This window comes from Gekko japonicus, unplaced genomic scaffold (assembly GCF_001447785.1).
Source record: "Gekko japonicus isolate JY-2015 unplaced genomic scaffold, Gekko_japonicus_V1.1 scaffold2894, whole genome shotgun sequence".
In the NCBI taxonomy this organism is placed as follows: Eukaryota; Metazoa; Chordata; class Lepidosauria; order Squamata; family Gekkonidae; genus Gekko; species Gekko japonicus.
Genome location: NW_015160925.1, coordinates 125,938 through 139,675, shown reverse-complemented (window position 1 = coordinate 139,675; position 13,738 = coordinate 125,938). Strand labels below are relative to the sequence as shown.

At 46.5% G+C, this 13,738-nt stretch overlaps 1 protein-coding gene across 1 annotated transcript in view; it reads right to left on the bottom strand.

Annotated features, from left to right (window-relative positions):
* TCEA2 (transcription elongation factor A (SII), 2) overlaps positions 1 to 13,738 on the bottom strand; it is a 43,808-nt gene that overhangs the window by 21,726 nt on the left and 8,344 nt on the right. Inside the window, exon 3 of the mRNA XM_015424878.1 lies at positions 11,332 to 11,422. Within this exon, the coding sequence (XP_015280364.1) occupies positions 11,332 to 11,422 (91 nt within the window). The remainder of the gene's footprint in view (positions 1 to 11,331; positions 11,423 to 13,738) is intronic.

Below are 13,738 nucleotides of genomic sequence, written 5' to 3'. Positions count from 1 at the left end.
CCAAATTTAGAATGTTCAATATAGAATGTTCTTACTCAATCTCTCCTTATATATAATTGAATAGTGGGTGCCAAAGTTCTAATTCTAAAATGCACTCCCTTAGTGTATGGCTGATGGCACTGCTCCTCAGCATATATCGCCACCAATCAGAAGGCAAAGCCCGGGTCCCGCCCACACCACAACTGCTGCGACAACCTGGTCTTTTGCATATGGAAGCTGATTGGACTTCAGTCCATTCCACACCTCAAACTCCCCCCCCCCGCAAGGCAGTTGGAATTTTTAGTTGCATAACATACCTCATAGGGGAGAGGAGAATGGGTAACAATGGTTACCACTCTCCAGGTGAGGGCTACAGATAACTCAAACATACAAATGCTCTTCAGGTAGCAGAGATCAGTCCCTCTGGAGAAAACAGTGGACTCTGTCATTAAACCCTGCTGAGGTCGCCACAGGAAACTGACACTGTTTGCCCAAAGCCAGAGCACTCTCCCATTCTAGATCCCGTTGTATTTATTTCCGCAACGGGCATTATTTCTAGTTATATATAAGGAGAGATACTATGTGTTTTATTGTTATAACCTTGGCACACAGTGCCCTTATCAGCCACCCTGAGCCTTCGGGGTAGGACGAGATATAAATTCAAATATAAATTAAATAAATTAAAAAATAAATCATTTTGGCAACAATTAATATGGTATTATGTCTTCAATGATAGAGTTTAGTGTTTTCAATTCTATAAAGTTTTGCTTAATATCCAAAACATGGTGGTAGTCCTACCTAGTGAACCCCATGAGAGAGTTTCTGTCCAAATAATACACTTTCTTTTAATTGCTAGAGAATATGTATTCGACCTTCAACTTTCATCCCCCCCGGCCCCAAATGGCAAAAAGTTAAACATACATGTGCTAGGCTAACATATGGTGGCGCTGTTTGCAACCCGTTCTGTCAAGTACTGGGTATACTTGCATTTTTTTCTTACAGAAAATGAAGATATTTATGCTTTTAAATTCCATAAATATGCCAAACAGTACAATTTTATATGCTAAGTTTTAAATGATGCATTCTATGTTTTCCAGTCACTAAAGAAGAACAGGTTTGAAAGGTAAGTATTGCATATATTTCAATCTTCCCCAAAGTTGGTTTTTTCCCTATGAAAAAAAGGTACCCCCATAGTGTAGACATTTCTGGAAATTTTACATCTCTGTTCACAGCACCCACTCCAAACCAATTCCCAGGATACCCTGGGGATGGGGCAGAACAGGACAATTAAAACCAGCAGAAACCAATACAGAATTGGCCGTGTAGACCTGCCCCATGATTCCTCCCCACCCATTCCTGAAGTTCCCTTTTGCAGGTCCGTCCCCATGGAAAGTGATGGTATGAACACAGGGTGATCTGGTTGCCACCGTGACATCGGCAAATTCAAACGTACTCTCTCTGTGTCCTATCAAACGGCTACAAGGATCCTCCCTTCCCAAGTTCATGCCTCCTGAGACGAGGCGGGTCGGGTGTACTTATTCCTCCACTCAACTAGAAGTGGTGGGTTCCTCTGCTGTAAGGAGCCTTCTGACTATGGAAGAAGAAGAAGAAGATTATACCCTGCCCTTCACTACCCAAGGCAGTCTCAGAGCGGCTTACAATCACCTTTCCCTTCCCCTCCCCGCAACAGACACCCTGTGAGGTAGGTGGGGTTGAGAGAGCTCTTGACAGAAACTGCTCTTTTTCAAGAACAGCTCTTATCAGAACTACGGCTTGCCCAAGGTCATCCAGCCAGGTGCAAGTGGAGGAGTGGGGAATCCAACCCGGTTCTCCCAGATTAGAGTCCGCGCACTTAACCACAACACCAAACTGGCTCTTGCATTACAGAAAGGCTTCATGTCAGAAGAAGGTGGTACTGTTAGCAGAGAGCTGAGGGGTAGCAGACTTAGGTCAGGATGCCTGGATGTCGTGATTGCCCAGGAATACGTAGAGTCATCATCATTCATTTAAATTTATTTTCTTGCCTTTCTCACTGTAAAATGGTGACACGTACACACATTCACAATCCAGTGGCCTCTGGCAGAGTGTGCTGCTATCCACAGGAACACAGCAGCCAGAGAGATCACGGAATTGGTAAATGGGGGGGGGGGAACCCTGTGATATAATTACAAAAAATTCCATTTTTCAAGTGTTTGATAAATATTAATACATTTTTGTGAAAAGCTCCCTCTAAGCTGTGGAGCCTTGTGAGCAAAAATTCTACTTTGGGGGGGAGGAGCTACTGGGCATTAAAATTGTGAACGAGCGATTTGGCTCCTGCATACATTAGTTTGCTCTGGAGCCATCCGTCTTGAGCTAAGACGAAAATCTGTGAGCTGGAGGCTAAAAAACTGTGAGCTAGCTCACACCAACTCAGCTGAGAGGGAACACTCACGGACATACACATTCTTCAGAGAGGGGAGAGAGAGATTGGATTTATACCCCGGCCTTCACTACCCGAAGGAGTCTCAGAGCGGCTTACAAACTACATTCCCTTCCCCTCCCCACAACAGGCACCTTGCGAGGTAGGCGGGGCTGAGAAAGCTCTGACAGAAACTGTTCTTTTTTAAGAACAGCTCTTATCAGAGCTACGGCTTGCCCAAGGTCATCCAGCCAGGTGCAAGTGGAGGAGTGGGGAATCAAACCCGGTTCTCCCAGATTAGAGTCCACGCACCTAACCACTACACCAAATTGGCTCTTCACAATAAGAATAATCCAGTGACAATGCTCCCTCTAAGATATGGAGTCCTGTGAGCAAAAATTCTACTTTGTGAGCTACCGGCATTAAAGTTGTGAGCGAGCAATTTCGCTACTGCATAGTTTGCCCTGGAGCCGTCCTTCCTGAGCTAAGACAAAAATGTGCGAGCCAGAGGCTAAAATACTGTGAGCTAGCTCACACTCACTCATCTTAGAGGGAACTCTGGACATAATCCTCTCCTCTATTGCCGGAGACTGCCTGGTCCATTTCACCTCAAACGTCATCCAATGCAAATCAAGTGCAATAGCCAATAAAACGTTCTTAGTGTCTTTCTTATTCCTGCATTCAAGTAGCATGAAAAGTCACGATTCCGCCAAGAAGGCTTGCTCGAACCCCTCTCACAGGCATGAGAGAGAAGGTGCAGCTAAGAAACTGAGTGAGAAGAAAATTTGTAAAGTCTACACAAATTCTGCTCCAAGGAATCTTAACGAGACGGGTGTTTGAGCGAGCCTGTCTGCAGAATCGTGACTTCTGATGCTCCTTGGATGTAGGAATAAGCAGGGGTCGTTTCGTAGAAAAAGAGCTAGGGGAACTCATTAGCATAACTCATTAGCATATGCCACACCCCCTGACATCACCGGAAGTGTCATAAGGCCACACCCCCTGACATCACCGGAACCTCCTGGCTGAATGAGGGCCGGAAGTGGGGCGGCCGGAAGCAGGGGGCGAGGCTTCGTCATGTGCCCCGCCCCCCGTACCTCACCCGGGGGAACTGTGATCCCCCGCGATCCCCCCCGAAATGACCTCTGGGAATAAGAAACATACCATGGCTGCGATCACACAATAAATGATCCACGTTTGATCCACTTTCCAAATGGATTTTGCCAGTTCATACACTGAAATCCAGGTGGGGAGTGGATTGAAAGGGGATTATTTAGTGGGTGTGTGATCGCAGCCTAAGAACATTTTATTGGCTATTGCACTTTATTTGCATTGGATGATGCTTAAGGTGAAGAGGACCAGGCAGACTCCGGCAATAGAGAAGAGGATTATGCCACTGGATTATTCTTATTGTGAAGGATATTGTGTTTCCATGTGATTTCACAGAAATGTATTAATGTTTAACGAACACTTGAAAAATTGAATTGACTTTTCGTAATTTTATCACGGGAGTCAAGGTAGGCTCCTGAACCTACTAGCCCACACTTGCAGTGAGTGGATGGAGAAGGCGCAGAACAGAGCGGGCACATAACAGGCGTACCTACGCTGGGCAAAACAAGCGCTTCGACCACCCTACGGCCCTCCTCACTCATCTCCTGGAAGTGGGATCTGGAAGAGCCACCATCTCCACTTGGCAGCCACGCACCAAGGGAGGTGAAGAACAGTATGTCTGTGGATCACTTAGAGGACACGATTTCATAATCTGCAAGACCTACCCATGTGCATTGGGCAGCTGGAGTCTAAAAGACCACCCTCCCCTGTAACCCATCAATATTCATAAAAGAACATAAGAGAAGCCAATGTTGGATCAGGCCAATGGCCCATCCAGTCCAGCACTCTGTGTCACACCGTGGCCAAAACCCAGGGGCCATCAGGAGGTCCACCAGCAGGGCAACCACCACCACACCTCACTTAACTTTCTTACAGAGAGATTCTTGGGGAGACACTGTCTGCTGCCTGCCTTTTCCCCATCCCGTAGGAAACAACGGAGAATTAGGGGCACCCTCTTTGGATGCCCCTGGAATTGGACCCCCAGGGCCAATCTTTTAAAAACTTTGGGGGTCTTTTGGGGAGAGGCTCCAGCAGCTACAGTCCAAATTTGGTGTGTCTACCTCAAGCCCCCTCCCCCCAGCCCCCTGAAAACTTGCTAAAAGATTTTGCCATTGACTACAATGGCCCCATAGGATATAATGGACCCAAATTTTTTCGGATATCCAAAAATTTTCGGATAGCTATACAATACCGGTATTGGCATTCAGGGTTTTTTAGATTTCCCCCCCCCCCAAAAAAATGGGTTCAATATATCCGGGGGGGGGAAATCCCCCCCCTATACACCCCTAGTCAGAACTCCCGAAGCCCTCCCCCTGTTGCCCCTCAAGCACCAAGAATACAGAGCATCATTGCCACAGCGTGTTCCATCTACACCTTGTGGCCAAGAACCACTCATGAACCTCTGCTCTGTATGTTTGTCCAGTCCCCTCTGGAAGTTGTCTATGGTTGCAACCCGTGTTCCCTCTAAGCTGAGTGAGTGTGAGCTAGCTCACAATTTTTTAGCCTCTGGCTCACACATTTTTGTCTCAGCTCAGGAAGGAGGGCTCCAGAGCAAACTAGTTTATACAGTAGCCAAATCGCTTGCTCACAACTTTCATGCCGGTAACTCGCAAAGTAGAATTTTTGCTCACAAGACTCCACGGCTTAGAGGGAACCAATGCTCCCTCTAAGCTGTGGAGTCTTGTGAGCAAAACTTATACTTTGTGAGCTTCTGGCATTAAAGCTGGGAGCCAGGGATTTGGCTACTGCATACATTAGTTTGCTCTGGAGCCCTCCTTCCTGAGCTAAGACAAAAATGTGTGAGCCGGAGGGAACTCCACTTAGACGGAACTCAGCTTAGAGTGAACACTGCTTGCAACACAGTAATAGTTAAAAACATTTGCTTCACAAGTCCATCCATGACCCCACATTGGGACAGTAAGGTAGCTATGATTGATACGTCACAATGACTGGCTTCAAGAACCACACAGTTGTAAGTTTTTAAGTTTTCACATTACTTACCCTGAAGTAGAAGCACAGAATCACAAGAGTTGGAAGGGGCCATACAGGCCATCTAGTCTGACCCCCTGCTCAATGCAGGATTCAGCCTAGAGCATCCCTGACAAGGGTTTGTCCGGCCGCTGCTTAAAGACTGCCAGGGAGGGGGAGCTCACCACCTCCCTAGGCAGCCGATTCCTCTGTTGCACAACTCTGACTGTAAAAACGTTTTTCCTGATATCCAGTCGGTACTTTCCCACCCTTAATTTAAACCCATTATTGTAGTCCCAACAGCTTGTCTGGGGTTGCTATAATCTTCCAACATGGCTCCAAATCTGTGGAATGGGCTCCCTACAGATGTGAGCCCCCACCCCAGAGATCTTCAGGAGGTGCTGCAAGGCCTGTTTGCCAGGAATTTGGGGGAAGTTTGAATGGCTGGCGTCTTTGGGGGGGGGGGATTAGGGGTCTGCTATTTTATTTTTGGTTTTAACTGAAAATGTTTTTAACTATTACTGTAAGCTACCTTGAGCCACAAGGAAAGGTTGTGTGTGTGTGTATATATAAAAAATAAAAATAAATAACTATAATAAATAAATAAATTACAACGTAACCTCTGACTGCTGTTAATGCTACTGTTAGGTTACCAGGGAATAACATGCTCCATAGAAGGCTTCCTGTAAAATTTTCATTTTCGCTCAGCATTACATGTCACAGTAACCAGTCCTTGCCCAAAGATCCCTTTTTAGCTGGAGAACTGAGGGTCAGAACCAATGTTCCCTCTAAGCTGTGGAGTCTTGTGAGCAAAAATTCTGCTTTGTGAGCTCCTGGAATTAAAGTTGTGAGCCAGCAATTTGGCTACTGCATCAATTAGTTTGCTCTGGAGCCCTCCTTCCTGAGCTGAAACAAAAATGTGTGAGCTGGAGGCTAGAAAAATGTGAGCTAACTCACACTAACTCAGCTTAGAGGGAACATTGGTCAGAACCTGGAATCTTTTGCATGCAAAGCTATTCGGTTATGTGAGAGAAGTAAAAAACTACAGACTTGGTGGAACTGCAGACAGACCTGGATACGATGTAGAATTTATCTGCCTGCATTGCAGCTGTTTCAGCCAAGCTGGTTTTATTTATTTCAATTTATTTTTTATTTTATTTTTTATTTAAATTGAGCTGATATTTATTTAGAATGGAGGAGACTGATGTAAGCTGCTTCGAGTCCCCAGCATGGAGAAAGTTGGATAGAAATGAAAAAAAATAAAATATTCTCAGTTATAAATTTCAATATTTAAATCTCAATATTTAAACCTCCAGTGTCGAAGAATCCACCACCTCAGAAGGGAGACTGTTCTTGTGTCCACTGAAGAAGAAGAACACGAGATTGGATTTATACCCCGCCCTTCAGTATGAGTCTCGGAGCGGTTTACAATCTCCTTTCCCTTCCCCTCCCCACAACAGACACCCTGTGAAGTAGGTGGGGCTGAGAGAGCTCTCTTGAGAACTGCTCGAGAAGACTTAATGACTGGGCTTGGTGTTACACTCATCATCACATTTGGATCTCAGATCAGATTGGCAAATGACTCGGGCAGGGCTTTGTATTACTTTTACCCTCCCCCCACATCCGGAACATTTGGCATGAATCACTCACATGAGTAATCCAGGGCTACCTGCTGTATAAGCCACTAGTTCGTGCTTGCAGTTCAGAGACCTGATTAATGTATTACTTCGCCCTCTATTCACTTTTCACTTCTGTCATGGAGATAGATCAAGACGGGTTGCCGTGTTAGCCTATCTGTAGCAGTAGAAAAGAGCAAAGGTACAGTAGCACCTTAAAGTAAAGGTAAATTCTAGAAACTCCCGTTGGGGTTGATTGTGTAAAAAAGGATGTAAACTGACTGGTAGCTATTAGATTGTAAAGGTAAAGGTTCCCTTGCTCGAAAGCCAGTCGAATCCGACTCTAGGGTTGCGGTGCTCATCTCCGTTTCAAAGCCGAAGAGCCAGCGCTGTCCGAAGACATTTCCGTGGTCATGTGGCCGGCATGACTAAACACCAAGGCGCACGGAACGCTGTTACCTTCCCACCAAAGTGGTACCTATTTATCTACTTGCAATTTCTTGCTTTCGAACTGCTAGGTTGGCAGGAGCTGGAACCAGAGACGGGAGCTCACTCCGTCATGCGGCACACCCGGGTCTCGAACTGCTGAACTACCGACCTTCCACAGCCTGCAGTTCAGCGTCTTAACCACTTGAGCCACCGCAGCTCCACAGTAGCACCTTAAAGACTAACAAAATTTTAGGCAGGGGAGGAGCTTTCGTGAGTCACAGCTCACTTCTTCAGACTCACGAAAGATTATCCCCTGCCACAAGTTTTGTTACAGTTTGGTGTAGAGGTTAAGAGTGCGGACTCTAATCTGGGAAAACTGGGTTTGAGTCCCCACTCCTCCACATGCAGCTGATGGTGTGACCTTGGGTCAGTCACAAGTTCTCTCTGAGCTGTTTTCTCAAGGGCAGCCCTCGAAAGAGCTCTCTCTATAAATCCAGTCTCTTCTTCTTCTTCAAGGTGCTACTGGGCAATAAGCCATTTTGTACTAATGCTACCTGAATGTCCCCAGCCTGTCTTACACAGAGAAGAACATCAGCATTAATTGCTTCCTACTTCCCACTGCTGCATACTGAGAAATGAAGCTGCATCTCAGCTGCTTTGTCTTCCAGTCCTTGAGGTTGTGGAGAAAGACTTAAATTCAGGGGTCATTTCCTGCAGGAGCGCACAGGAGCGGAGCTCCGGCAGTAAAGAGCCCAGGGGACGGGCACATGCAACAAGCCCCACCCCCGGCTCCCAGCAGCCCTCAGAGCAAGAAGCAGTCAGGTAAGCTACAGAGCCCCCCCCCCGGCCCCCCGGTCCAAAACAGTCCAGTGGCACCTTTAAGACCAAGTTTTATTCAGGTACAAGCTCTCCCTCCTCTGCGAGGACAGGTCTGCACGTTCCCCCCCCCTTTAATAGCTAGCAATCCAAAACAGTCCAGTGGAGCCTGAGGGGTGGGTGTTGCCTTCTGACACACTTCTGGTGATGTCAGGGGGTGTGGCGTATGCAAATAAGTTATGCTAATGAGCTCCTGCATCTCTTTTTCTATGAAATGACCCCTGCTTAAATGACACGGGCAGTGTCAAAACAAAGGATCTGAATCTAGAAGGGGTTTAAGGGAAGGCATCCAGGATTGGAACTGAAACGGCGAGTCCCACCCACCTTACTCTCCCATCCCACCGTCTCCTCAATCTCTGATGCTGGAGGGTCGAATCACATAACCACTTAGTATGCAGGGGGCTGCTTCCACATGAAGACGATTTCTCACTGGGCACCCACCGCTGCTATGGATGTGGCTGCATTTGCGGCAGCAGTGGAACATCAGGAGAGACTCTCTGTGCTTTCCCTGGGCACCCACTTCCAACACCCCAGCCGTCTGTGCTGATTGAAGGTTTTTTGCCCTTTTTGAAATTTGCTATTTGATATACCATTACAGCGGTGGAAGGCTATTGCGATTTCTTTCTTTCTTTAATGCATCTGTACCCCACCTTTTCTCCCCAAGCTATACCATCAAAAAGGAGGGCATCTTAAATTTGCATGCAAGTTACAGTTACCTGCAATAATTAAAATCTTTTCGTATGTAAATTTTTTTTTGGGGGGGAGTCGTCTTCAGTGTTCCCTCTAGGCTGAGTTAGTGCGAGCTAGCTCAGTTTTTTAGTCTCCGGCTCACACATTTTTGTCTTAGCTCAGGGAGGATGGCTCCAGAGCAAAGTAATTGATGCAGCAGCCAAATCACTCGCTTAGAACTTTAATGCCTGTAGCTCACTGGCTTGGAGAGCCAGTTTGGTGTAGTGGTTAAGTGTGCGGACTCTAATCTGGGAGAACTGGGTTTGATTCCCCACTCCTCCACTTGCACCTGCTGATGTGACCTTGGGTGAGTCACAAGCTCTGGCACAGCTGTCCTTGAAAAAGCAGTTTGTGTCAGAGTTCTCTCAGCCCCACCCACCTCACAGGGTGTCTGTTGTGGGGAGGGGAAGGGAAAGGAGTTTGTAAGCCGCTCTGAGACTGCAAGTGAAGGGCTGGGTATAAATCCAATCTCCTCCTCCTCCTCACAGAGTAGAATGTTTACTCCCAAGACTCCACAGCTTAGAGGGAGCACTGGTCGTCTTATATTCGGGGTCTTCTTCCTTTCAAGTAAATCTAGTTAGATTCCCCATTTTAGGCTGTATCCAGGGCTTGTTTTGGGCAGGAACGCACAGGAACGGAGTTCCGGCTGGGTCCTGAGTTGGCCACACCCAGCAGGGACTCATTAGCATAATAGGCCACACCCAACAGCACAAACTCATTAGGACTGGCTACATTAGGGGTGTGTGGCCTAACATGCAAAGGAGTTCCTGCTACAAAAAAAGCCCTGGGTTTTGACAACAAACAAGGTAAACAGAATAAGAAGCAAAAGGTGCGTGTGGCTGGATGAGCACACTTCTGGTAACACAGAGGTGTGGCCTGATATGCTAATACATTTCTGCTGTTGGGTGTGGCCAATTATGCTAATGAGTTCCTGCTGGTTTTTCTCTCCAAAAAAAAGCCCTGGCTGTATCTATACAAATAGATCCATGCACACCTGATGCATAACAGGTTTCTCAGATCTGTGCTTGTGCTGTCATGCTGTGTGCATTAGACAGAGCGGAGTGCCTTGAAATTTAGCATGTGCACTGCCAACTTAAGACTGTAACTGATAAGTCGCAGGACTGTTCAATGGCATGCTGTTTGTATTTAAACGGAATTCCAAAAGCAACATCAGTGACAAAAATAACGAAGAGTCAATAAAGATAAGTTGCAAAAATGTTTACTGTAGTAATTTCTGTAGAAAATTTTCTTCTATTATCGCTCACACGCTAACGAATACTGCGCCATGAACATTTCATGTCACAATATTTGCTTTATCTGAGTGTGTAGCAATCCCAATTCTTATCGATCTCTACTTCTCAACTCCTGAAGGAAACATTCCATGCTGACTCTCTAATAATAGAACCCAAGGTCTTCACAATGTGAAAAGGCAAATACTGCGAAACGAATTGTTCATGGCGCAGTATTCGTTAGCGTGTGAGCGATAATAGAAGAAAATTTTCTACCAAAATAACTACAGTAAACATTTTTGCAACTTATCATTATTGACCCTCCGTTATTTTTGTCATGGATGTTGTTTTTGGAATTCCACTTCCTCCCGTGATCTCTCATTTTTGGCTTTGTCTGTATTTAAACAACAGGAGTTTTCCCTGCTGCTGTCTTTTCTGCTTCAACAGAAGCAGAAACACAAAGCCTTAGCATTCCTAGAAGTAAACAGAGTGTGTTTGCGTGTGTACGTAGTGGAAGGGGGAGGGAGGGGCAGAACATGTTAATAATAAAAGAGGGAGGGGAAAAGGAATGAAACGACAAAGTAAATCAACAAAACCAGAAAGTGATATTTTTATTAATAAAGAAAAGACAGCATGAGAGAGAATCGAGAAGATATGAATGCAAAAATAAACCGCAAATAAAGATAAATCAAAATGAACTCACAAAAGTCACCGGGTTTTGTAGACATTTATTATTATTATTTTTCCATTTACATCTGTCGCTTTTAAAACAAAAACAAAGGAGGCGCTAAAGTGAAGGATCGCCTGGCGACCGCCCTCTGCTAGTTTCCCCCTTCCCTTTGGGCAGGCTTCATTGGTGCTAGGTCTAATAGGAAATCCCATTCCAGTGCAGAAGGGAAGACCCAACGTACTAATACTCTGAAATGAAAGAACAGGCAGAAGCAGGAGGGGGATCCCGGATAACAGAGTGTCACCTCTGGCTAGAGGGAAGCATTACCTTTGGTCTCTTGAGTCACCGCTTTCCTTGGAGGAGGAAGTGGGCAAGGAGGAATTCCTTTTCTTCTCGTCGCTCTTCTCCTCTGAAGCATCTGAATGTGCACGGGGAGGGCAGGGAACAAACAGAGACAGAAATTAAGTTGCCACATGGAAGTACAATTCTCTCTCTCTCTCTCTGTAGATGTTGGAGGATGTCCAGCAGTGTGATCGTTCGTAAAGGAGCTTTTACAGATTCATAGAAGCATAGAGTTGGAAGAGACCTCCCAGGGTTATCTAGTCCAACCCCCTGCACAATGCAGGACAGTCACAATTTCACGATTTTCTAGTAGCCTGATCCTAGAATCTAGGGTGGCGAAGGCGGCCGGCATGATTTGGTGGCTACCTGGGAGATTTGGGTTCAAATGCAGGGCTTTTTTTGTAGAAAAAGCCCAGCAGGAACTCATTAGCATATTAGGCCACACCCTGACAGCACAGCTCATTCGCATATTACGCCACACCCCCATGTTACCGGAAGCGTGGTCATCCAGCCACACCCACCTTTTGCTTCTTATTCTCTTTATCTTGTTTGTTGTCAGAAACCAGGGCTTTTGCATGTTAGGCCACCCACCCCTAATTGTAGCCAATCCTAATGAGTTTCTGCTGTTGGGTGTGGCCTGTTATGCTAATTAGTTCCTGCTGGGCGTGGCCAACTCGGGAGCCAGCCGGAACTCCGTTCCTGTGCGTTCCTGCCCAAAAAGAGCCCTGTACAGTAACTCGGCCACGAAGCTTGCTGGGTGACCTTGTACCGTCAGCTCTCTTACAGCCTCATCAACCTCGTGAAAATGCGGTGGGGATAAAAGGGAGCAGTGTTCCCTCTAAACTGAGTTAGTGTGAGCTAGCTCACAGTTTTTTAGCCTCCGGCTCACCCATTTTTGTCTTAGCTCAGGAAGGATGGCTCCAGGGCAAACTAACTTATGCAACAGCCAAATCGCTCGCTCACAACTTTAGTGCCAGGAGCTCAGAAAGTAGAATTTTTGCTCACAAGACTGCACAGCTTAGAGGGAACATTGAAAGGGAGACGGGAGAAACCGTGTATGCCACCCCGAGCTCCCTGAAGGAACAGTGAAGAAGAAGAGATTGGATTTTATACCCTGCCCTTCACTACCCCGAAGGAGTCTCAGAGCGGCTGACGATTTCCCTTTCCATTCCTCGCTCCACAACAGACACCCTGTGAGGTAGGCGGGGCTGAGAGAGCTCTTTCGAGGGCTGCCCTCGAGAGAACAGCTCTGAAATGACTTATGACTGACCCAAGGTCGCAACAGCAGCTGCAAGTGGAGGAGTGGGGGAATCAATCCCGGTTCTCCCGGATGCTCCTAACCGCTACACCAAACTGGCTCTCTGTTCTAAGGGGGAAAACGCAAACGCGGCCCCCCACTACCACAAATTATGCAGCCCAGTTTCCCGCATTTGAGGAAATCACAGGAGCCAGCGCACGCGGAGTGCAATGGAGGGGCCTCACCCTGGGAAAAACTCCTTCATCGATCAAGGTGTCTCCCCTGCCAGGTAAGAGACAAAAATATGATACACAGCTCACGGAACAAAACTATTGTATTCAGTCTGGAAGCAAACGTGCCAATTCCCTTCCCTGGCTGCTTCATGGGCTACGATGCAGACTTGCTGGGCAGAGCGGCTACCAACTCCTCAATCTCGATTCCTGTATTTCCTCATACAACTGAACGCTGACGAACAGGGATCACGGCAATAGTGCCGTGGTTTCGGGGGGGGGGGGGTCAAACAACAAATATATACACTGCAAAAACCTTTTTTATAAGTTAAAGTGTTCTATATGTTCCATCTTATAAAGTGCATTGTGTATTACTCATAATATTCTAAAACAGGTATATATTCATTACATGCAATATCAACAATAATAACCGCGGTGGCTCAAGTGGTTAAGACGCTGAATTGCAGGCTTTGGAAGGTCGGTAGTTCAGCAGTTCGAGACCCAGGGTGCCGCATGACGGAGTGAGCTCCCGTCTCTAGTTCCAGCTCCTGCCAACCTAGCAGTTCGAAAGCAAGAAATTGCAAGTAGATAAATAGGTACCGCTTTGGTGGGAAGGTAACAGCGTTCCGTGCGCCTTGGTGTTTAGTCATGCCAGCCACATGACCACGGAAACGTCTTCGGACAGCGCTGGCTCTTTGGCTTTGAAACGGAGATGAGCACCACAACCCTAGAGTCGGACTTGACTGGCTTTCAAGCAAGGGAACCTTTACCTTTACCTTTTTACAATCTAATAGCTACCACTCAATTTATATCCTTTTTACACAATCAACCCCAACGGGAGTTTCTAGAATTGTACGCCCGCTTCTCCTTGCTTGAAAGTCTTCTAAAGGGGGACGTTTCCTTTTGTGGTTACACTGACGTTTAA